General features: G+C 43.0%; 1 protein-coding gene and 1 non-coding gene across 2 annotated transcripts; both read right to left on the reverse strand.

Moving 5' to 3' along the window:
* Positions 1 to 2,092: 2,092 nt before the first annotated feature.
* Positions 2,093 to 2,165, reverse strand: trnak-cuu (transfer RNA lysine (anticodon CUU)). The gene has a single exon. It is a non-coding gene; the product is annotated as a tRNA-Lys (tRNA).
* A 4,380-nt stretch (positions 2,166 to 6,545) lies between these two features.
* On the reverse strand, positions 6,546 to 7,767 carry rxfp3.3a3 (relaxin family peptide receptor 3.3a3). The gene has a single exon (XM_072565324.1). The coding sequence runs from the start codon at positions 7,763 to 7,765 to the stop codon at positions 6,584 to 6,586; it is 1,182 nt and encodes a 393-aa protein (XP_072421425.1). The 5' UTR covers positions 7,766 to 7,767; the 3' UTR covers positions 6,546 to 6,583.
* Positions 7,768 to 25,113: the final 17,346 nt, after the last annotated feature.

The raw sequence follows: 25,113 nt of genomic DNA on the forward strand, positions 1-25,113 counted from the left end.
ATATTCCGTGAGATCTAGCCTTGCTAACCAGTCTCCCATGGGGAACCTTGTCGAACACCTTACTGAAGTCCATATAAATCACATTTACTGCTCTGACCTCATCAATCCTCTTTGTAACTTCTTCAAAAAAGTCAGTCAAATTTGTGAGGCATGATTTCCCACACACAAAGACATGCTGACTATCCCTAACCAGTCCATGCCTTACCAAATACTTGTGCATCCTGTCCCTCAGGATTCCCTGCAACAACTTGCCCACCACCGACATCAGGCTCACCGGCTTGTCCTTACCACCCTTCTTAAACAATTGCACCACGTTAGCCAGCCTCTAGTCTTCTGGCACCTCACCTGTGTCTATCAATGATACAAGTATCTCAGCAAGAGGCCCAGCAATCACTTTCCTAGCTTCCCACAGAGTTCTAGGGTACACCTGATCAGGTCACAGAGATGTACAGCATGGAAGCACTTCCTCCTCTGAAATATGGACATTTTTCACAATGTTACCATCTATTTCCCCACATTCTATATCTTCCATGTCCTTTTTCACAGTAAATACTGATGCAAAATACTCATTTAGTATCTCCCCCATTTTCTGCAACTCCACACAAAGATCTCCTTGCTGATCTTTGAGGGGGCCTACTCTCTCCTTAGTTACCCTTTTGTCCTTAATGTATTTGTAAAAACCCTTTGGATTCTCCTTAACCATATTTGCCAAGGCTATCTCATGTCCCCTTTTTGCCCTCCTGATTTCCCTCTTAAGTATATACTCCTACTGCCTTTATACTCTTCAAAGGATTTACTTGACCTATCCTGTCTATACCTGACATATGCTTCCTTCTTTTTCTTAACCAAACCCTCAATTTCTTTAGTCATCCAGCATTCCCTATATGTAGCAGCCTTTCCTTTCACCCTGTCAGGAATATACTTTCTCTGGATTCTCGTTATCTCATTTCTGAAGGCTTCCCATTTTCCTGCTGTCCCTGTACCTGCGAACATCTGCTTCCTCAATCAGCTTTTGAAAATTCTTGCCTAATACCGTCAAAATTGCCTTTTCTCCAATTTAGAACTTCAGCTTTTAGATCTGGTCTATCCTTTTCCATCAGTATTTTAAATCTATTAGAATTATGGTCGCTGGCCCCAAAATGGCTTAGAAAGAGTGGAAGTTGTTTCCGTTTGGTGGGGAAACTAGGCCCCTTGGGTTCAGCCTTAGAATTAGAGGGAGTCAATTTATAACGGAAATGAGAAGACATTTCTTCAGCCACAGAGTGATGGCCTGTGAAATTCATTGCCATGGAGCGCAATGAAGGCTGGGATGTAAAATATCTTCAATGCAGAGATTGATAAAGTTGTGATCTCACAAGGAATTAAGGGCTACCGGGAGAGTGCGGGTAAGTGGGATTGAAATGCCCATCAGCCATGATTAAATGGCAGAGTGGACTCGATGGGCCGAATGGCCTTACTTCCTTTTCTGTGTTTTATGGCCTTATGGCTGCCTGAATATGAAGCTAAAATCGCCATTGCCTTCGGGGACTATAAAGCTGCTTTCTGATGAGGGTGAAACACAGCTGGTGTTGCTGTAACCTGAGGGTCACCACGCCTCAAGCGTCCAGACAACTGAGCTAACGCCTCCCCCCCCCCCCCCCCCAAATGATAGAATGGATTAATGGAATAATTGATTGAAAAATTTCTGGATAGCAGAAACTATAATTTACAGTAATGATCTACAGTATCGTTTCCCCAGTTCCCCACCTCACATTCGGCTCCCGCAATTGTTATTGTGACATTAGTTAACATACAATTAAACCGATCATATGTCTCCAACCGGTCGAAACTGTCAGCCAGTGCTTAAGAATTGAAAAGATTGAAAGGGAAAACTTCAAATCTGAACAACAGAGCAGCAGAAAATGTCGAAAGAAATAGAACGAAAACTGCTGGAAACACGTTATTATGTAAACGGTCAAAATCCTCAGCTGAAGCTACAAGGACAGAATCGGAACTGTTTAAGCTGGAAGAAGGGTTATTAAAGGTAAGAGATTATTTTGTTTGCATTTATACATTTAATGAAGAAATTGTAAAATTATAGGACCAAAACATGCGCCCAACGTGGGGCTCGAACCCACGACCCTGGGATTAAGAGTCCCATGCTCTACCGACTGAGCTAGCCGGGCTGCTAACGATTAATGCCATCCATTCTGAATCACTGTGTAGTTGGTAAATGGCTTCCTATGTGTTTAGTATGTTTTCTGTAGATATTGTTGTGAGAAGGGAGTCAGAAACACAGGTCTCTCCCTGTTTAATTTCCCCTCCTGATCCCAGTTTCTGAGTTTCCCGCGCTCGCACTTCCGGCTACCGGCTCACGTGACTCGAAATGTCACAATGCAATGTAACGACAGGGGCTGCGCACGCAGCAGGCGGTGCTCGACCGAACGTGAAGGAATGGACTTCGAAAATACAACCACATAGTACTGGGGGGAAGTCAAGTTCCGAAGAAGACTCGTTAATATAAGACTGTTGCTGCTGTGTGGGACCAGCATTTGTAACAAGGTGCAAGGGCAATACAGGAGACTGATAATGCAAAGAGCCATTACAGCCACGATGGGCCAAATGGCCTTCTTACTGGATTAGTGGTGCTGGAAGAGCACAGCAGCCAGCATCCAACGAGCAGCTTTTGCCCGAAACGTCGACTTCGCTGCTCGTTGGATGCTGCCTGAACTGCTGTGCTCTTCCAGCACCACTAATCCAGTATTTGGTTTCCAGCATATGCAGTTATTGTTTTTACCACATGGCCTTCTTATTGCAATGTAACGCTTGTATTTTTCTAGCACTCTTTCTTTTAAATTTCAGGTCATCAGCATCCACAATATTGAACAAAGTGAGAACTTTTAAAATATATTTTTATTGAGAAAATGATTTTTTTCTTTTGAATGTTACAGCAAATACAAAACCAAACAATTTAAATCAATATTTAAAAAACAAACCCACTAATTACATAAATAAATAATAACTAAGCTAAAAAACGATAATCTTAATAATAATGACGATAAAAGTGAGAACTTTAAGGGATGCTGTTTCTGTTTCTGATGTTGTTTCTGACCCACGAGAGAAGGAAAATCAAATATTCTGGTATTATTCACGCCAAAAGACTCCGCAATCAGAAAAATGTTGGTCCAACTGTCTAACTTCAACCTCAATTGAAAACCTTCCACCCCATTTTTGAAATTAAAAAAATCGATATTTACTTCAAAGACTTCAGTTCAGTTACTTTTTTTTTACACTGCATGCGGCACAGCAACAGGGTTACATCTACTTACAAAGCGTGTCCACGCCCTCAGGTGTTCATTTTATTAGGGGATATTTGGAGATTTCTTGTGGTGTCCGTACCTCTGAGCCAGGAGTGCGGGGGGCTCAAGTCCCACCTATCTCAGAGCTCTGCATCTATACATGTTGCCTAGAAAATATCGTGACGTGGAGCACCCCCTCCACCCCGGGCAGCGCAAACAGGACTGAATGAAACACACTGTCAGTTAATTTATATTGGTGGCCAGGCCTCGCTGCTGTTATTTCCACTTTGCTGAGGGCAGTGTGGTAATTTCTTGCTTAATATTGAGTTCTAACTGTTAATCAAACAGAAGTAGCCCCAAGGCGCTGTAACCATTCCGTATTGATGTTGGGGGCAGGGACTAGCTTACATACAGTTAATTGAATTAAAATGCTTTTGTAAGAATCGATCATGGTGTGTTTCCACCTCAGGAAGGATCGCACTGTAAGTTTGAACTCAGGATGTTGACATTGAGGAAGTTGTATAAAACTACATTTATTTATTTATCTGTCCCAAAGCCAAACGTTTTGTTTCATTGACCAGTTGTCTCTTTGCCTCTCTGCTGCAACCAGCAATCTTTGATCTCGTCAAGAGGCTGTGGGTTCAGGACCATACATTATTTTTCTTCAATAAGATGTGGGTGTTGGTGGTAGGGCTATAATTTTTTGCGCATCCCTAACTGTCCAGAGGGACAGACTTCCTGCCCTACACAATGTGGTTAACTCTTAACTGTTCCCTGAAATGACTTCGCACCAGATCTATAAGCATCCAATCCCTCCACCAGCGACCCTCAGTCGCAGCAAGGTGTACAATCTACGATATTCACTGCAGAAATTCACCAAAGATCCTTAGACAGCAGCCCCCCAAAACTGCAACCATTACCATTGAGAAGGACAAGGGCAGCAGAGACATAGGAAGACCACCCAAGGCAAGTTCCCTTCCAAGTCACTCACCATCCTGACCTGGAAATATATCATAATTGTGGAGGAGTCAGTGGGGTGGATAAAGTTAAAAATCAGAGCTTAAAAATGTGTTGCTGGAAAAGTGCAGCAGGTCAGGGCAGCATCAAAGGAGGAGAAACGTCGATTCTCCTGCTCCTTGGATGCTGCCTGACCTGCTGCACTTTTCCAGCAACACATTTTTAAGCTCTGATCTCCAGCATCTGCAGTCCTCACTTTCTCAAAGTTAAAAATCCCACAACACCAGGTTCTAGTCCAACATAGTTATTTCCTATTGGACTATAACCGGGTGTCGTGTGATTTTTAATATATCCCCATCCTTTCAGTGTTGCTCACATCCATGAATTACTTTTTTTTTAAAAAACACCATTCAGTTCAAGGAATGGGTAACAAATGCTGATCTTGCCAACAACACCCGCATCCTATTGAAGATTAAGGAGAACATGAATAAAGGCGAAGGGTTGAAGTCTCTTGGTGGATGAGGTTAAACGTTTCTAATGCTGGAAGAGAGCTGTTGTTCCGCCAGAGGGCTCTGAACGGGCGGCCTTCAATCCCAGCCTGCAGTCCCACTGTCGGAAAATAAAGTCACTTTGCACACATTGAGTGAAAAAATTGAGTATTTTCCTGAAAGTTCACGACAATGAAAACAAAATCTATTCACGTACAGAATTATGACTTTTTTTGTTGGAAAGGCTGAAAGAATCCTAAACAAAAACAGAGGTTTGCTGAAAAAGCTCAGCAGATTGGCAGCATCTGTGCAGAGAAATCAGAGTTAACGTTTTGGGTCCAGTGACCCCCTTCTCATTCTGGCTCAAAAGTCAAATATTTTGAACTCCGAGGATTGTGGTTACACTGGGGGTTTTAAAAAATCCAGAGTTCCCAACAGAGCCAAAATGCTGAGAGTGATTTCCTTATCTGCTGAAAATTTAGCTTTGCAGAATGGCACGGCACAGCAGCGGTGGGGCTGTCATCAGTTGTTCCATTTTATTCTTTAATATTAAAAAAGGGGATTGTCACAATCGATTTCTTTCGGCGCATTCTCAGTGAAATAGTGTGTTCATGAAGTTACATGAAGTACATCCACCTTAACGCACAGTTAGACATACATCAGAAACCGTGACTGTCAATGAACGGAAATGTACAAGAGGTAGCGCCACGTCGGCCAAGTCCTTAAATATTCCACAATTACTTTCTTAAACTCGACAACGAATTCCAAAGCAAATCGTTCATCTTCTAAACATCATACAGTTAATTCCACAGCCGCTTTTGGCGAATCAGTTGCTTAACATAAGAAATTCGAAATGTTGCCATAGGAATGGGAGAAATGAACAGTTCGAGAGTTTTTACAGCACGGCAGGAGGCCTTTCGGCCCCTCATGTCCGCTCCAGGCATCAGACATTCAGTTCCTCTGATCCCACTCATTGCCATCCAGATCATTAGAAAGAAACTCTGATGTAGCGGGTGATGATTGCCCGCCGGGTAATGGCTGGAATAAAAAGTCATGTGAAGGAAGCTCCCCTTTCTATCCCGGGTATTTAAATCCACAATCAACCAGATCAACCCGCCCCTCCCCCACCTCCAGGGAGGCTGGGTTTGATCATCAGGGATCGACCTGCTCATGAATGCCCGCTGCCCGATAAAGACTCATCAAATCCTTCCAAACAAAACGGGAGAAACGATTCGTGGTCAATGCTGGAAAGGCGAGTGATCCCTGCTTCGGGGGGAGCTCAGCTGAGCCGGTGCGTTGTGAAGTTGTGTCTCTTTCTGACTGCATCAGGGACACAGTTATTCCCTAACCCTAACGCCCGTACAGGGGCAGACCCAACACACACACACCCACCACCCACACCCACCCACACACACTCACACACAGAGACACACACACAGACACACATACACACCCACACACAGCGACACACACGCACACCCACACACAGACACACACACAGACACACACCCACACACACGCACACCCACACACAGACACACACACACAGACAGACTCAGACACAGACACACATACACACCCACACACAGCGACACACACGCACATCCACACACTCACACACAGACACACACCCACACACAGCGACACACACGCACACCCACACACAGACACACACACAGACACACACCCACACACACAGACAGACAGACTTAGACACAGGCACACACACCCATACACACAGAGACACACACACCCACACAGATGCACGCATACACACACCCCCACTCACACCCACACCCACTCACACCCACACAGCCAGACACACACACACACACACACACACACACACAGAGCGCAAGTTTACTTGGAGTTTTCCTGGAGGCTACACTTGGACACAGCACCGTCCCCCTGCCTGTTACACTGGGAGGCTGACTGACAGCGCTCTCCATCCCTGGTGTTTAGAGGGATTCCCACCGGCAGCTCGGCTTTGAAAGGGCCCGAGTAAGGTCGGATAGCGCAGGCGTGGCTCAGACCGGGTGAAGATATCTTCCAGAATATCTCCCTCATGGACTGGCGGAAATCTCTCCTCAGTAAGCAATACAGCACCGGGTTCAGGCAACTGTTGGTGTGTGCCAAGCAGACAGTGACTGGGAACACATAGGCGTGTAAGGTGTAGTAGGCTTTGTCCCAAGGCACCGCGTTGAGTTTAACCAGGACCCCCCAGAGGGTGATAACGTGGTTGGGAAGCCAACACAGAAAGAAAGCCAGCATGAGCACGGTGATGGACCTGGTGACTCGGGACTTTCTCTTCGGGTTGTTGGTGCCGATGTGGTGCTGAGCCAGGATTCGGAGTAGGAGAAGGTAACAGACTGTCAGCGTGATCATGGGCAGGACAAACGCCAGCGTGATCTTCTGGATGTGGTACAGCGCAAGCCAATACTGGCCATCGTCAGGAAAATTCAGCAGGCACAGCTTCTCGCCGTTCAGGGACTTGGTGCTGGCAAACACGGCGGTGGGCAGAGTGGCCACACTGGCCGCCAGCCAAAGCAGCAAGCTGACCCATCTGACCGAGCATCGCAGCCGGCTTTTCCGAGATCTGAGAGCCGAGGCCACCGACCAGTAACGGGCCATGGCCATGGCGGTGAGGAAGAAGACGCTGGCGTACATGTTCATCACGGTGACCGACAGGATGATCTTACACATGGCGTCTCCGAAGGGCCAGCTAAAGTCCAGAGCCGTGTCCACCGCCCAGAACGGCAGGGTCAGCACGAACTGGAAGTCCGTCACCGCCAGGTTGAGGACGAAGAAGTTGATGGTGCAGTTCTTGCGCCCTTGCTTCGCCCTCATCAGGAAGAAAACCAGCAAGTTGCCCACCAAGCCAATGGCACACACGATGGAGTAGGTGATGGAGATGCTGATTCTCAAAGCCGGGGAGCCGTTCCCGGAGACTTCATCCTCCAAAACACTGGAGTTCCGTGGCCCCAGCATCATGCTTGAGTTGGGAATCCTTGCAGCTGTAGCATTGGTCCCGGCTCCATCCATCACCTCGTGCTCTGGCTGAAAGCAAGTGGTTCCCTACAGAGACCATGCCACTGCCGGGAAAGTTCCCCAACTACAGCCGGACCCCGTCCACCTCCCTCCCTCCCTCCCCCCCGCTCCCCTCCCCTCCCGCTCTCAGCCCCTGGTGTGAGTTGAGTTGACCCAGATTGACCCTCCCTCTGGATGGAGATACCTGGCTCCCGGGCTGCCTCCTGCTTTCTCTGCTTTGAACCAACCCAGCAGCCGCGGTTCGAATGAACCAAACTGGCTGGCCCGCCCCCTCCAGCCTCCCATTGGCCTGCCCCCCGGTAGTCCCTCCTGCTCCAATGGCCGCTGAGCATGTCAATCATAGGACACGGCTCTGCCCCGCCCAGTGTGCGCCTGCGCACACCTGCTGGCCAAGGTGCTGAAACAGAAGGTGCCTTTGAGCGAGGAAAATGTGAAAGGACACGTTCATCAAAGCGCATTGTGGCTGGGTTGGACGTACCCCGTGCATTTGTTCTCACTGATTTGTATAGTGGGCCAGCCATTAGTGAGATCACTATGATTGTGAGATGAATTGAAAGGCAGCTCATGCTGGAGATGGAAGTGTAAAATGTTCTGGTGGTGCCTCCAACAGCTCTGCAGTTCACCCCCTCCACCAAACCCTCCAACATTTTGTCCCATATTTGCCCCCGAAAGACAGTCCTAAAACTCAGCTGTCTGATCAAGACCACGGTCCTCTTTGTTTGACTAGTTTTGTAATGCCTCCGCTGGATATTTGGGGTGTTTTATTACGTTATAGGCGTTATATAAATGTATTGTTATTGACATTTGCTTTCCGTGCGTAAGGATAGAACCATGAAATGTAAATATTGCGTGTTCGTGAATAGACTGCCTGTGGTGGATAAGATTGGTGAGTTATGGAAGCAGATAGCCACATGGAAATATCAGGTTGTGGTGATAACAGAGACCGAGATCAAATATGAAGGAACGACGTTTTAAATACTCCTGCTTACTAAGAAAAATTAGGAGGGGCAGGAAGGAGGAGAGATGACAGAATTTAGCAAGGAGAACATCACAGTACTGGAGAGGATGTCCCAGAGAGGCAGAGGAAAGAATCTATTTGCCTGGAACAAACATAGGTGCAATCACATTGTTCATCGTTATCTGTGGCCCACCAGCTAGAGGGGGGAAATGTAGAGGGCAAACAAGTCAGAAAACTTCAGAAATACAATATTGCAGTGTACTTCAATTATCAGTGGGGGACTTCAATTATCAGGATACAGTCTGCGATGGCAATAACGCAAATAACAGAGGAGCGAGTATTCCTCAAGTGGTTCAAGAAAAATTTCTACGGCAGCACATTTCCAGTTCAGTAAGAAAGGAGGGACTACTACACAAAGTTCTTGGGAATGAGGCGAGCCAAGTGTTAGTGGAAGAATGCGAGGAGACAATAAACATTGCATCATAAAGTTTAGGCTGGCAATGAAAAAGGATGAGGAGCAATTCAGGTGAAGTATGATGAATTGGGAGCAAGACAATTTCAATGAGATAATAATAAATCTGACAAAGATTCAAAGATTAGCAAATCTGCAACTCAACTTAACTATGGCTGCTTTTAAATAAGACAGTGTTCAAGTCCATTCAAGGTATGTTCCCACAAAGGAAAACACTAGAGCAAACTATCCCAGAGTTCCCTGAATGGCAAAGAGGAGAAAAATCAAAATGGAGCAGAAGATGACAAATATTAGGTGAATATAGCAATTATGAACCAGGCTGAACAAAGAAGAGAAGAATTGAAAAGCAGATGAATTCCTCCTTCAGTGGATGAGCACAGATGGACAAAATTGAGCTCCTTCTGCTCTGTAACCATCAATTAACTTAACCTTACATCCCAATGTGGTGGTTGCCTGTGGGTTGTATTACACAGGTCCAGATATATTCTCAATTAGGGCATTCACTATCAACCAGATACCAGAATCATATATTTTAATTAGTCTGCTCAGACATGCTATGACATACTTCTGGAGTAGATGAGATATAAGTTGGGTGTTCAGGCTCAGAAGTAGGGACTCTACAACTGTACCTTAAGCGTCCTCTATACCAGAATTATTTTCATACTCACTTCCTCCTCAATTATCAAATAGCTGGAATGAAAGGTTTAAGTAGGGAATTTTCCTTTTGAATTAAATAATCAGGAAGATTCTGTATGCAGATGACTGGTTCTTAGCTGCCCTTAACAAAGAAAACATCTAACCTAAAAGAAATTTTCAATTGCGACCAAGCTGCTTTTTCTTCAAATCAGTGACTCCAAATCTGAGATTATCACTGAGCCCATCATAAAACATGTGCTTTGATGAATTAGACAAAAAAACTTGTTTGGAAATAAGTACAAATGGTTTTATGATTGTATATGCCATTTTCGTTCTTTATACATTCATGGAATATTAGTGTTGGTGGCAAGATCATAATTTGTTTTCATCTTTAATTTCCCTTGAATCAAGAGCTGGCTAAGTCATACCAAAAGTCAGTTGAAAATCAGCCACACTGCTAAAGGTCTGGAATCACATGTAGATGGATTGGAAAAGGGTGGCAGATTCCCTTCCATAAAAGGGAATTTGGTAAATCAGATGGGCTCTTAAAACAATGAATAAGATTTGTCACAACATCATTAGCTTTGAATTTTAGTAATTGCCTTCAAATTCCATTCACTGCAATACTTGTCCAGATTGCCAGTCCAGTAGTAATGCCACTATGCACCATTATCTGAACACTGATGGGATGGTGGTGATGTTTTATTTTGCCTGTTGTGTTTTTAACTTCTGAATTTGTAACTCATTAGATTGTGTAAGGTGAGGTAAAATAACAATTAAAAAGGCTACAGTCTACAATGTAAGGCACCAATGAAAGAAAGAATCTGCTCTTGGTGGGCATTTCAGCAAAATGTAGGGAAAGAGCAGCATGAGCAATAGGAAATCTGTTCATCTGTAGTTCACAATTAATTTTATCTTAATTTAGTAGTAGCCATAATGAAGATATGTACAAAACTGTACTACATTTCCTTTTACGGTTAGGAGATTGTCTTATAGAAAAATTATTCCATTAATAATCTTTTTTTTATATCTTTATTCATTCATGGAATGTGGATCTCATTGGCAAGACCAGCATTTATTTCCCATCCCTAATTGCCCTCAAACTTAGTGGCTTACTCAGGCATTTTAGAGGACAGTTGCTTGCTGTGAGTCTGAAGTCATGTGTATGTTAATCTTAGTTAGGATGGGAGATTTCCTTCCCTAAAGGATATTAGCAAGCCAGATGGGTTTTTATGAAAGATTATGATAGTTGTCATGGCCATCATTACTGAGGCTATCTTTACATTCCAGGTTTATTAATTAAATCTAAGTTCCACCAGTTCTTTAAATTGTAACGGCCATAATGGGATTTGAAACTTACTCCTGAGGATAACAAAAAATAATTCATCTGCTTCCCTAAAGCCTGTCCACCATCTACAAGGTCCATATCAGGAGGCACTGCTCAGTAGCCACTCGTCAGCACATCCACCATCTTCAACATTCACTCCCTGCACCACCATAGTGATGTCCAGTAGCAACAGTGTGTACCATTTACATCATCAACAAGGTTCCTGAAGCAGTATCACCTAAATCCACAACCACTACCACCTAGAGGATAAGTGCAGCAAATGCATGGGGACAACACCACATGCAATTCCCTACAAACCAGGTACCATCTTGATTTGGAACTATATCACTGTGTCAAAATCCTGAACTCCTTTTCTAACAGCATTGTAAGAGTCACTACACCTCAATGACAGCAGCAGTTCAAGAACCACAATTTACCACCTGGGCAATTTGAAACTGGCAATATATGTAAGCCAGTGATACCCACACCCCATGATTGAATAAAAATAAATTAACTGGGCATCTGGAGCAAGAATCCAGAACATTATCATAAAGCCACCATGTCTCCCCTTAATTCATTTGTAATGTTGCAAGTTTCACCCTGCAGCACTAAATAAGACGAGAAGCAAGAAATAAATGCCTTTCACAAAATCAGCCCATTGCTCAGACACTTGTTTATTTGAACATCCCCTAGAACAGAGAAGGAATTCAATTTCAGTGTGTGTTGCATCCTTTGTATATTCATAACCGTGGATATCATTTTCAATTGAATCACAATTCAGATTTTGACTTTCAAGTGACTGCTCAGATGATGAACAGAAAATAAATGGCAGGATAAAATTCCTGGAACTCCCACCCTAACAGCATTGTGGTTCAACCGACAGCACGTGGACTGCAGTGAACATAGAACATTACAGCGTAGTACAGCCCCTCCGACCCTCAATGTTGCGCTGACCTGAGAAACCAATCTGAAGCCCATCTTACTTACACTATTCCATTTTCATCCATATGCCTATCCAATGACCATTAAAAGCCCTTAAAGTTGGCGAGTCTACTGCTGTTGCAGGCAGCACATTCCATGTCCCTACCACTCTCTGAGTAAAGAAACTACCTCTGACATTGGTCCTATATCTGTCATTCCTCAATTTAAAGCTATGTCCCCTCATGCTAGCCATCACCATCCGAAGAAAAAGGCTGTAACTGTCCACCCTATCTAACGCTCTGATACGTCTCAATTAAGTCACCTCTCAACTTACTACTCTAACAAAAACAGCCTCAAGTCCCTCAGCCTTTCCTCAAAAGACCTTCCCTTCATACCAGGCAATATCCTAGTAAATCTCCTCTGAACCCTTTCCAATGCTTCCACATCTTTCCTATAATGCAGGGACCAGAACTATACGCAATACTCCAAGTGCAGTCGCACCAGAGTTTTGTACAGCTGCAGCATGGCCTCATGGTTTCAAAATGCAATCCCTCTACAAATAAAAGCTAACAGGCCATATTCGTTCTTAACAACCCTATCAACCCAGATGGCAACTTTCAGGGAATTATGTACATGGACACCAAGATCTTTCTGTTCAAGAATCTTACCAATAGCCCAGTACTCTGCATTCCTGTTGCTCCTTCCAAAGTGAATCACCTCACACTTTCCACACTATGCCGACCAGGTATCCTAAATAGTACTTGGCCCCCCATATCACTATAACCCTTCCTATTCATATACCCAGGCAGTTGCATTTTAATCACTGTAATTGTACCAGGCACCACTCTTTCCTCTGGTGGTTCATTCCATTACATCACCCTCTGTGTGAAAATGTTCCTCCTAGGCCCCTTTTAAACCTTTTCCAGTCAGCTTAAACCTATGCTCTCTAGCTTTAGACTCTCCTACCCTGAGGAAAAGACCTTGTCTATTCACCATATCCATGCCCCTCAAAAAACTTTATAAGGTATTCCTCCACCTCCAAAGTTTCAGGGAAAAACGCCCCAGCCTGTTCAGCCTCTCCCTATAGCTCAAATCCTCCAACCCTGGCAACATCCTTGAAAGTCTTTTTCAAACCCTTTCAAGTTTCACAACATCCTTCCTACAGCGGGGAGACCAGAATTTAGTGCAGTATTCCAAAAGTGGCCTAACCAGCGTCTTGTGCAGCCTCAACATGATCTCCCAACTCCTATATTCAATGCACTGATCAATAAAGGAAAGCAAACCAAATGCTCTCCTGTCCACCTGTGACTCTACTTTCAAGGAACTAAAAACTTGTTTTCAAAAAAAGCGTCAGAATTTTTAGTCTCAATAGGACAGCATTTTATTTTTGTTCTTTCAAGGGATGTGGGTGTTGCTGACAGTACCTGACTTCATTGCTCATCCTGAATTATCCCTTGAACCCAATGGTTGGCTAAGCCACTTCAAAGGACAGAGAGTCAACAAAATCACTGTTACAGGTAAATAAATCACAGCCAGACTAGGGAAGGATGATCTAAAGAATCTTAGAGAACCAGAAAGGCTTCTATAATAACCTAATGTTAAGTTTCACAATTACCATTGCTGATAGCTAACTTTCAACTCCAGATTTTATGAATTATTTCACCACAGGGTCAGTGTCCCTACAGCAATGCCCTGGGCCTCATGATACTGGTGACATTGGCAATGCACAACCACCTCCCCATTGATGGTCTGCTATTTAATATATTGAATATTGCGACTACATTATTTCCTATTCCCACTCTGAGAATTTTCATTATTTTTACATAAATCATGCTTACTAATGTTCTTCCCACATCTACGTCAATATAAAATACTTGAGAGTTAGAATTTTTGCTATACAGATGAATAGATATTTATTATGAGTGGATTAAGGAGCTTGAAAGAAAATTACATTCATGCCACACAAGTGGGTATGTGTTAAGTTATAAGTTATTTAATAATTTATGCGTCACTGTCTGTTGGCTATCAATATAATTAAGCTGCAGCTTTCCATTTCATAAGGCAATGGTTTGCACTGTGTGTGTTACACACCACTTTGTGTGCTTCAGGAGCTTCACTCTAGCATGGCAATCTCTGGTGTATTCACGACAGAGAGAGGCAGTGGTCTAAGGGGCATCGATATACAAATAAGTATAGAAGAATAAGAGAAATTTAGAAGGTGTAATTTTAGAAGTCATGAAATATGACAGTGATGTAGCCTTTGACTTAGTGCTAACATTGTCATGTCTGGAGTGGAAGCTGCACTCAAGATGGTCTGGTGCCTGGAGACAGGAACTCCAGCTTGGAGTTCTGTGATAATATGCAGCAGATACTCACGTATGATATATCCCCCACCTCTTCAATACATGGGCTGGGAAAACCACCTGCCATTGAGGACAGCCATCCCCCACTCTTAATTGTTATAGAGATGGTTCCAGCAGCGGGAATACTATTCACTACTTGTCAGATTTTTAATCAGGCCGAAAATCCCTCCACTCCTTCAAAATGTGTCTTCAGGAGGAAATACAATGTTAGCAAGAAGCATGGCATTGACTTGAGGTCTTTCTGGTGACAGTGTGACTTATATCTCAGGATGAATTCACAAATCCAGCTAGAAGTTATATTGGAAAGTAGTCTGACTCCAATAACATTCTGTACAATATTTATATCAAAATCTTTGTTTTGTTGTGTTTCAAGTGCTCACTGAGTTTGCAGGATTGGAAAATTTATTGCAGAGACTGAGGGATTTCTGGAAATTCCACCAGTTTCCAATATCATCAACTATGGCACAGAGGAATTTGCACTAAATAAACCTTAGCACCTTTCTCCTAAAGGAGGCAGCTAAACCTTGTGATCCCACGTGCAACGGAAGTCCTCTTCATGTGCATTGTTACATTCCATACAGCGTGGGGGTAGGCCTTTCAGCCCAACAAGTCCACACCGACCCCTCCAACCAGTAATCCACCCAGACTCATTCTCCCTACATTTACCCCTGACTAATGCAACTACCACTATGGGCAACTTAGCATGGCCAATTCACCTGACCTGCACATCTTTTGGAATGTGAGAGGAAACCCATACAGACACAGGGAGATTATGCAAACTCCGTACAGACAATTTCCTGAGGTGGGAATCAAACCTGAGTCCCTGGCGCTGTGAGGCAGCAGTGCTAACCACTGAGCCACGGTGTCACCGTGCCACCCGACAGGAATGCTACTTTTCATTAAGTCCAAGAGGCCTGTGAATAAAATGCAATTGATTCAGATCCTAATCCCACCTTGCCAGCTGACTGCTATAAAAGTGCAGTGTTCTGCCACATGCAGCGTTATATTTCATGAACAGAGGTTTAAAACATTCTAAACAGATACTCAAGAATTGGACTGAATGCTTGGGAGTGATTCCATTCTTTAATTTAATCAAACTGTTCGGATGGTTTGCATTTAACAATGGATATTTGGCAGCAAATGCCAGGTAGTAATCTGATCATATTTAACATCACATCTATCCTATCCCTATTTCAACCAGATATTCATCCATCATCTTTCTCTAACACTGTCTGATTATTTCTGATGTGTGCCTTTTGAGCATGTCCATTTTCTTGGGGTGGGGATGGGGGGGGGGGGGGGGGCCGTGGGGGGGAAGGATATTTCTTCTACACTTTCGTCCATCTGTAGTCCACTAGTTCTTGGCCCGAGGTGTAAAGTTACAAAACATTAGGGAAGATTTTTTTATTAGCTACCAGATGTGAGTTTGCATTATACCAGTGAGAACCAGAGTCCAATAGGTATGGATCTCTGTTATATATCTGTTGGGTATTATATAAAAGGAAGAGATAAAGAGAAGATAGGGAGAAAGTTAGAAGGTTAATCATGTATGTATGATAACATCATAAACCAAGGCAATAGCTGTGTTATTTACAAAAGATATTACATCCCTAAAGTTCAGTGATTGCCTGCTGAAGATGTTATTTTCTGTAACAATCACTTTACAAAATGTCCCACTGCCATTCTTTAAGGGATTGGCTCAGAGATACCACAGTCTGGGCATAGCTCCTCATTGTATCCATTGGTTTGTATTCTTACCCAGCATGAGAGGTGAGAGGAAATTTGAAAGAAAAGGTGAATTTCAAGGACATGAAAGTAAAGGATGCTTGCAGGCACTGTGGGGCAACAGAGTATTTTAGCCCAGTTAATCTTACTCGATCCAAGGAATGAAACTTACTTAATTCTAGCTCAGAGGTGTGTTCAGCTTTGTGACTTAGTTTGCCACACAGAAATCTCATATTTCAAATATAAAATACAAATCAATATTGCAATTAGTTTGTACACATCTCAATTTCCAATACTCATGTATCATGTCTCTCCTTAAGAGAGATCTATCTCTCAAACATAAATTAATTGTTTTCTTTCCCTAACATATCCATCTTGATAAAGTCCAGAATATTCCCTCTCTGGCTAAACAAGCTCTTCCCAACAACAGTGAACCATAAAATAGAACAACTCAGAAGGTGTCATTGGGCTCATCAAATTAGTGCTGCCCCTTCTGAGCAGCCATCTTGGACTGAGTATGTGTTTGCTGGGTAAGAAAGTGTAAACCTTTAATTTATTTGAACTTTATTTAGTTTATAGTTGGAATTAAACTGAAGTCTGCAGTTTAATTTCTGAAAGTGCAAGTTTGGGCAGTTTATTTTTCACCCAAAGAAAGAGCAGATTAATGAAGAACCAGCTGAAGTTGGACGCTCATTAAGTGACTCAGGTAGATACTTTTTGTTGGGAGCGGAGAGAAGGAGCGAACTTAGTTTGACTTAGTACTTGAGTTCTGAAGTTGAATGTCTCAGTGAGTTAAACAGAGGAAGAGAAAGAGGTGTTTGGTTGCTTTAACCTGAACAAAGCAGCTGAATGGTGAATAGGATTGATGATTCTTTCTGGACTTAAAGTGAACAGAAATTCCTCAGTTTGAGTTTAAGACTTTGAGTTTGACTTTGAGTTTAAGTCTTTTGTTTCGTATTTTCTTTTAAAAAAAGCTTATTAAGTATAAGATCGATCCTGGATTCAAAAACACAATAATGGGTAAAGTGCAGGAATCCTCGAGAGATATATTAAATAAAATATGATCCATATGGCTGGTCAGATAATGTGTTGCTGCTGCAGCATGTTGGTGCTGCTGGACACCAAGGGCGTACACTCGTGTAGTAAATGTTTGCAGCTGAAGTAATCCTTCAGATCCAAGTCCAAGCTGCAGACTGTGCCCCATGTCATGGATGGGACAAGTTACCTGGACACTTTGCTCTAGGAGGTGGCCACACCTCTTGGATGAGGTACAGATTTGGTCAGCAATCAGGAACAGGAGCGAGTGTTTGCAGGTAAGGCAGGTATGAGCACCCAAAGGGTTAGCTTTCAAGAAGGTTCAGTCCCTGCCATTACCAGCAGTTATAAGTCTTGCAAGCTCATAACTGCAGGTGTACAAGAATGGAGAGTGCAGGAAGGAAAAGCAAACTGACCACAGCACAAGGTACAAGGAGCCACTTAAGTTTGGGGAGGCTTTAAGAATGTAGTTGTAGTCAGGGTATAGTATAATTAGGGAGATGGATACTGTTCTCTGCAGCTGTGAACAGGAGTCCAGAAGCCTGCCCAGTGCCAGGGTTAGAACAGCTCGACAAGGTTGGAGAGGATCATGGAGAGAAAGAGGAGGATCAAATTGTTGTCCAATGATTTTATTTAAGATAGAACTGAGGTTCTGTTGAAAGATTTTGAATGGTTAGGAGCTAAATTATAAAGCAGAATATCCAAGGTAATGAGGTTGGGATTACTACCTGAGCCACAGGTAAACTACTGGCGTGTGGCAAATAAAGTCAAGGAATTAAATGCTTGGCTTGAAGGCTGGTGTAGGAGGAATGGATTTCAGTTCATGTGGTACTGGCACCAATGCTGGAGTAAGAGGCTTCACTTGAACCGGGCTGGGGCCAGTGTCCTGGTGAATTGTACAACCAGGGCTTTAAAGAAAGCTTTAAATTAAATAAAGAGGGGAAGGGTTCTGGAGAGATAATGCATTGGCTGAAATAGCAAGAAGATATGGCAGCATTAAAGGGTAACTAACATGGTAACCAGAATGGGACAGGAAGGGGGAAAATCTACAAACGTAGAATTTCAGCTGCAAATAGGGTGAAAGGGGGAAAATGACAAGAAAGCAAAATTAATGACTTACTTAAATCCCTGCAGTATTCAGAACACAATAAATGAATTGACAGTATTAGTATAGGGTGAAGAGTATGTTCCTAGAGCCATTGTGGAGAAATGATTACAAAGAAATTAAAGATGGGAACTAAATGTTCAAGGAAATGTCATTTGTCAAATTTGAGACTGAGGTGAGGAGGATTTTCTTCTGTCACAGAGTAATTAATCTGTGGAGCTCTTTACTCCACAGAGCCGTCAAAACTGGGTTGTCAACTATCTTCAAGACTGAGACAGACAGATTTTTAATCAGTAAGGGGAATCAAGGGTTATTTGGAAAAGGCAGAAAAGTGAGGATTATCAGATCAGCCATGATCTCATTAAAAGGCAGAGCAGACTCAATGGGCTGAATGGCCTAATTTTGCTCTGACCTATGGCTTTATCCCGCACTCACTATTTCCACATGTCTCTATCTCTGTCTTCTCCCTTAAAACCTACGTCTTTGATGAATTTATTGGTCACTAGTCCTCATATCTTGCACAGCGTAGTATCAAAAGTTTTGTCTGACCGCGCTTCTATAAGTATCTTGGGATGTTTTGCTATGTTAAAGGTGCTATATAAATGTAAGTTGCTGTCATTCTCTGATCAGCTGGCCCAGATCATCTGTAATTGAAAAGGACAAGAACGAAACAAATTGATACTTGTGCCTGAACATTTTCATTGTGCAGGAGGGTGGTTATGCATTGACTCTAAGTAAAATAAGGTTGTATTTTGTCAAGTGCCATACCTACATGCTGTCTGTTCACATCCGAAAAATGTGGGGAACAGAATGGCTCCAGACACTTTTTTTGTTATTTACACGCTGCATCATAATTCAGTTTAGGCTGTGTGGGGGTTTCAGAGAGAGGGAAAGAGCGTGTGAGAGAGGAAGTTAAACACATAATAAAATATTAAAATAATGTCGCACAGCAACGATGTACTACAGCAAACAACAGATGTGTTGGAAAGCTACAAATTTCTAACATAAGCAGGAAGCTTCAAATTACCTCCTAAAACTGTAAAAGTGCAAGTCCTTGTGGAACCCAATCTGAACTCTTTGTGTCACACCATAACTCACTCTGTGAACCTCTTCCCATCATGTGGGTAATTTATTCAAAAGTGTGTTTTGACTATGATGAATGACGAGGCGGTTGGTTAAGGGGCGGGAAAGGCACATTTCCAACATTAGACTCAGTGTCGAATCAGTAGAACACACGTTATAGAGTCATAGAGTCATGGTAACAGACCTTTTGGCCCAACCCGTCCATGCTGACCAGTTATCCTAAATTAATCTAGTCCAACTTGCTAGCACTTAGCCCATATCCCTCTAAACCCTTCCTATTCATATACCCATCAAGATGCCTTTTAAATGTTGTAATTGTACCAGTCTCCACTACTTCCTCTGGCAGCTCATTCCATACCCATACCATCCTCTGTATCAAAAATTTGCCCTTTAGGTCTCTTTTAAATCTTTCCCCTCTCACCTTAAACCTATGCCCTCTAGTTCTGGACTCCCCCACCCCAGGGAACAGACCTTGGCTATTTACCCTATTTATGTCCCTCATCATTTTATAAACCTCTATAAAGTCACCCCTCAGTCTCTGATGCTCCAGGGAAAACAACCTCAGCCTATTCAGCCTCTCCCTATAGCTGAACCCTCCAATCCTGACAATATCTTTGGAAATCCTTTGTGAACTCTTTTGAGTTTTACAACATCCTTCCTGTAGGAGGGAAACCTGAACTCCAGACAATATTCCAAAAGTGGCCTTTTGGACACAAAAACAGAGAAGATGGTAAAAGAGGGGGAGGTGTGGCATTGTTGGTCAAGGACAGTATTACAGTTGCAGAAAGGATGTCTGGGGACTCGTCAACTGAGGTAGTATGGGCTGAGGTTAGAAACAGGAAAGGAGAGGTCACCCTGTTGGGAGTTTTCTATAGGCCTCTGAATAGTTCCAGGGATGTAGAGGAAAGGATAGCAAAGATGATTCTCGATAGGAGTGAGAGAGCCAGGGTAGTTGTCATGGGGAACTTCAACTTTCCAAATATTGACTGGGAACACTATAGTACAAGTAGTATAGATGGGTCAGTTTTTGTCCAGTGTGTGCAGGAGGGCTTCCTGACATAGTATGTAGACAGGCCAACAAGGGGTGAAGCCACATTAGATTTGGTACTGGGTAATGAGCCCGGCCAGGTGTTAGACTTGGAAGTAGGTGAGCACTTTGGTGATAGTGATCACAATTCTGTTATGTATACTTTAGTGATAGAAAGGGATAGGTATATACCACTGGGCAAGAGTTACAGCTGGGGGAAAGGCAATTACGATGCAATTAGGCAAGATTTAGGAAGCATAGGATGGGGAAGGAAACTGCAGGGGATGGGCACATTAGAAATGTGGAGCTTATTCAAGGAAAAGCTCCTGTGTGTCCTAGATAAGTATGTACCTGTCAGGCAGGGAGGAAGCTGTAGAGCGCGGGAGCCGTGGTTTACGAAGGAAGTGGAATCTCTGGTCAAGAGGAAGAAGAAGGCTTATGTTAGGATGAGATGTGAAGGCTCAGTTAGGGCGTTTGAGGGTTACAAGGTAGCCAGGAAAAACTAAAGAGAAAGCTCAGAAGAGCCAGGAGGAGACATGAGAAGTTGTTGGCGGATAGGATCAGGGTAAACCCTAAGGCTTTCTATAGGTATTTAAAGAATAAAAGAATGACGAGAATAAGATTAGGGCCAATCAAGGATAGTAGTAGGAAGTTGTGTGTGGAGTCAGAGAAGATAGGGGAAGCACTAAATGAATATTTTTCGACAGTAGTCACTCTAGAAAACGACAATGTTGTCGAGGAGAATACTGAGATACAGGCTACTAGATTGGGTGGGATTGAGGTTCACAGGTATTAGAAATCCTGCAGAGTGTGAAAATAGTTAAGTCCCCTGGGCCAGATGGGATTTATCCTCGGATCCTTTGGGAAGCCAGGGAGGAGATTGCCGAGCCTTTGACATTAATCTTTAAATCGTCATTGTCTACAGGAATAGTGCCAGAAAACTGGAGCATAGCAAATGTGGTTCCCCTGTTCAAGAAGGGGAGTAGAGACAACCCTGGTAATTATAGATCAGTGAGCCTTACTTCAGTTGTTGGTAAAGTGTTGGAAAAGGTTATAAGAGATAGGATTTATAATCATCTAGAAAAGAATAATTTGATTAGGGATAGTCAGCACGGTTTTGTGAAGGGTAGGTCGTGCCTCAGAAACCTTATTGAGTTCTTTGAGAAAGTGACCAAACAGGTAGATGAGAGTAAACCAGTTGATGTGGTGTATATGGATTTCAGCAAGGCGTTCGATAAGGTTCCCTACAGTAGGCTATTGTACAAAATGTGGAGGAATGAGATTGTGGGAGATATAGCAGTTTGGATCAGTAATTGGCTTGCTGAAAGAAGACAGAGGGTGGTGGTTGATGGGAAATGTTCATCCTGGAGTCCAGTTACTAGTGGTGTACCGCAAGGGTCAGTGTTGGGTCCACTGCTGTTTGTCATTTTTATAAACAACCTGGATGAGGGCGTAGAAGGGTGGGTTAGTAAATTTGCAGACGACACTATGGTCGGTGGAGTTGTGGACAGCGACGAAGGATGTTGTCGGTTACAGAGAGACATAGATAAGCTGCAGAGCTGGGCCGATAGGTGGCAAATGAAGTTTAATGCGGACAATGTGAGGTGATTCACTTTGGTCGGAGTAACTGGAATGCAAAGTACTGGGCTAATGGTAAGATTCTTGGCAGTGTAGTTGAGCAGAGAGATCTCGGTGTCCATGTACACAGATCCTTGAAAGTTGCCACCCAGGTTGACAGGGTTATTAAGAAGGCATACAGTGTTTTAGCTTTTATTAATCAAGGGATTGAGTTCTGGAACCATGAAGTTATGCTGCAGCTGTACAAAACTCTGGTGCGGCCACACTTGGAGTATTGTGTATAATTCTGGTCACCGCATTATAAGAAGGATGTGGAAGCCTTGGAAAGGGTTCAGAGGAGATTTACTAGGATGTTGCTTGGTATGGGTGGAAGGTCTTACGAGGAAATGCTGAGGGACTTGAGGCTGTTTTCATTAGAGAGAAGAAGGTTGAGAGGTGACTTAATAGAGACATATAAGATAATCAGAGGGTTAGACAGGGTGGACAGGGAGAGCCTTTTTCCAAGTATGGTGATGGCGAGCACGAGAGGGCATAGCTTTAAACTGACGATTTAAAGATCAATGTCAAAGGCTCGGCAATCTCCTCCCTGGCTTCCCAGAGGATTCTAGAATAAATCCCATCAATAGATATAGGACAGATGCCAGAGGTAGTTTCTTTACTCAGAGAGTAGTAAGGGTATGGAATGCTTTGTCTGCAACGATAGTAGATTCATCAACTTTAAGTACATTTAAGTCGTCATTGGACAAGCAATAGTGTAGGTTAGATGGGCTTCAGATTGCTATGACAGGTCAGCGCAACATCGAGGGCCGAAGGGCCTGTACTGTGCTATAATGTTCTATATTCTATGTTCTATGTTCTATGGCCTAACCAATGTCCTGTACAGCTGCAACACGATCTTCCAACTCCTATACTCAGTGCTTTGACTGTTAAAGGAAAGCATACCAAATGCCTTCTTCACTATCCTATCTCCTGCGACTCCACTTTCAAGGAGCTATGAACCTGCACTCCAAGGTCTCTTTGTTCAGGAACACTCCCCAGGAACACTATACCAATTTAGTGTATAAGTCCTGCCCTGATTTGCCTTCCAAAATGTAGCCACCACAAGTATCGGTGCTGGGTCCACTGCTGTGCATCATTTATATAAATGATTTAGGTGTGAGTAAGTTTGCAGATGACACCAAAATTGGAGTGTAGTGGACAGCGAAGAAAGTTACCTCAGAGTATAACAGGATCTTGATCAGGTGGGCTAATGGGCAGAGGAGTGGCAAATAGAGTTTAATTTAGATAAATGTGCAGTCACAAACAGAACTTTTTAAAGCTTTTGATCCAGGGTATTTGCATCGCTAGCAAGGCCAGCATTTATTGCTACTCCCATAGTTCCCTTAAGAAAGTGATTTGATGCATTTGAATGGCTTCTGGCACCACTTTGGAGCAGTGGGAAGGGTCACGTACAATGGTGTAGGTCTGGAGTCACCTGAAGGCTGAGGCTGGTTTAGGTCAGAAGGTTTCCTTCCATAAAGGAGGTGAGTTCTTATAATATTCCCACAGCAAATGTGGAAAGCTATTTTTAAAATTCATTTGTGGGTTGTGGGCATTGCTGGCTGCCCAGCATTTATTGCCCATTGCCAGTTACCCTTGAGAATGTGGTGGTGAGCTGCCTTCTTGCTTTTCATGTGCGGCAGGTAGATCCACAATGTCCTTAGGGAGGAAGTTCCAACATTTTGACCCAGCTACACTGAAGGAACGGCGATGTCTTTCCAAGTCAGGATGGTGAATGGTTTGGAGGGGAACTTGCAGGGAGTGGTGTTCCCATGTATCTGCTGTCCTGATCCTTATGAATGGTAGTGGCTCTGTGTTGGGAAGGTGCTGCCTAAGGATCTTTGGTGAATTCCTGCAGCACATCTTGTATATAGTACATGCTACTGAGGGAGAGAGTGGATATTTGTTGATGTGGAAGAAGTGGGTGTTTGTGGATGTGGTGCAAATGAAGTAGGGTGTTTTGTCTTGGACGATGTCAAGCTTCTTGAGTGTTGTTGGAGCTGCACTTGTCCTGAAGAGGGGAATATTCCATCTCACTCCTAACTTGTGCCTTGTAGATGGTGGACAGGTTTTGTGGAGTCAGGAGGTGAGTTACTCACTGCAATATTCCTAGCTTCTGACCTGCTCCTGGAGCAACAGTATTTATATAGCGAGTTCAATTCAGTTTCTGGTCAATGATAACCACTAAGGTGTTGACAGCAACGTATTCAGCAGTAGTAATGTAATTGAATGTCAAAGTTAGGAAGGTGTGTTATTTAAAATATTAAATCAGAATATCATTGACTGGACTTATAGCCATATTTTAGGCTTTTTAGAAAGAACACTTTGCAAATGTAAAGGAGATCAAATGCAGGAGTGAAACTGCTGCATTTGTGAAGAACACGAACTGATTTACCAGAGTCACTGAGCCTGCTGTAGTTTCAGAGAGAGATAAAATGCCCCAATATGTGGGTGTAATAAAGATAATGGATTTGAACATAAATACATAATTTGCCGAGAACAACAATGCTCTCACTCTCTATCTTCTCTGAAACCTCTCTTATCAAGATTTATCAGTTGTAAGTCCACTGGAAAATCTCATCAATACAAGTGAAAAGCTCCCAAAAGAAGAATGTAAATCTACACAATTGTTTCCATAAAATTAAAGTCAGCAAGCCATAGCTGATCCAGGAAGACACACCAGTGCCAACAACTTGTGTGCAAAGTGACTTTGGTTACAGGCTTACTTTTGGACAATCTGTGAATACTTCTTTTACTAATTGAACTGTTACTGGGTCAAAGTACTTTTAAGGCATTTTTGCCAGATTTGGAGGTTGTGTGTAAGTCTCTGTGTGTTAGTTTTCAAGAAGGATAGTTGTATATATTTAACTTTTTTGCTAATAATTTTTAGATCTTTGTTTGAATATATTTTATTTGTAATAAATAAACTCTATAAGATATCTGGATATAGGGTTGAGCTTTCCAAACATATAAATAGAAATCAGGCTACACCACCAGTGCTTCATCAAGAGGCTCACTAAAGATGTTACCTAGTATGGTGACGAAACATCTGAAAACAAATCTTCCAGCTCAG

The sequence above is a fragment of the Chiloscyllium punctatum genome, chromosome 48, assembly GCF_047496795.1.
Source record: "Chiloscyllium punctatum isolate Juve2018m chromosome 48, sChiPun1.3, whole genome shotgun sequence".
Classification (NCBI taxonomy): domain Eukaryota; kingdom Metazoa; phylum Chordata; class Chondrichthyes; order Orectolobiformes; family Hemiscylliidae; genus Chiloscyllium; species Chiloscyllium punctatum.

Bases quoted from the DNA above. Each gene is read 5' to 3' on its own strand.
- rxfp3.3a3 (XM_072565324.1), bottom strand. From the start codon at position 7,765: ATGGATGGAGCCGGGACCAATGCTACAGCTGCAAGGATTCCCAACTCA.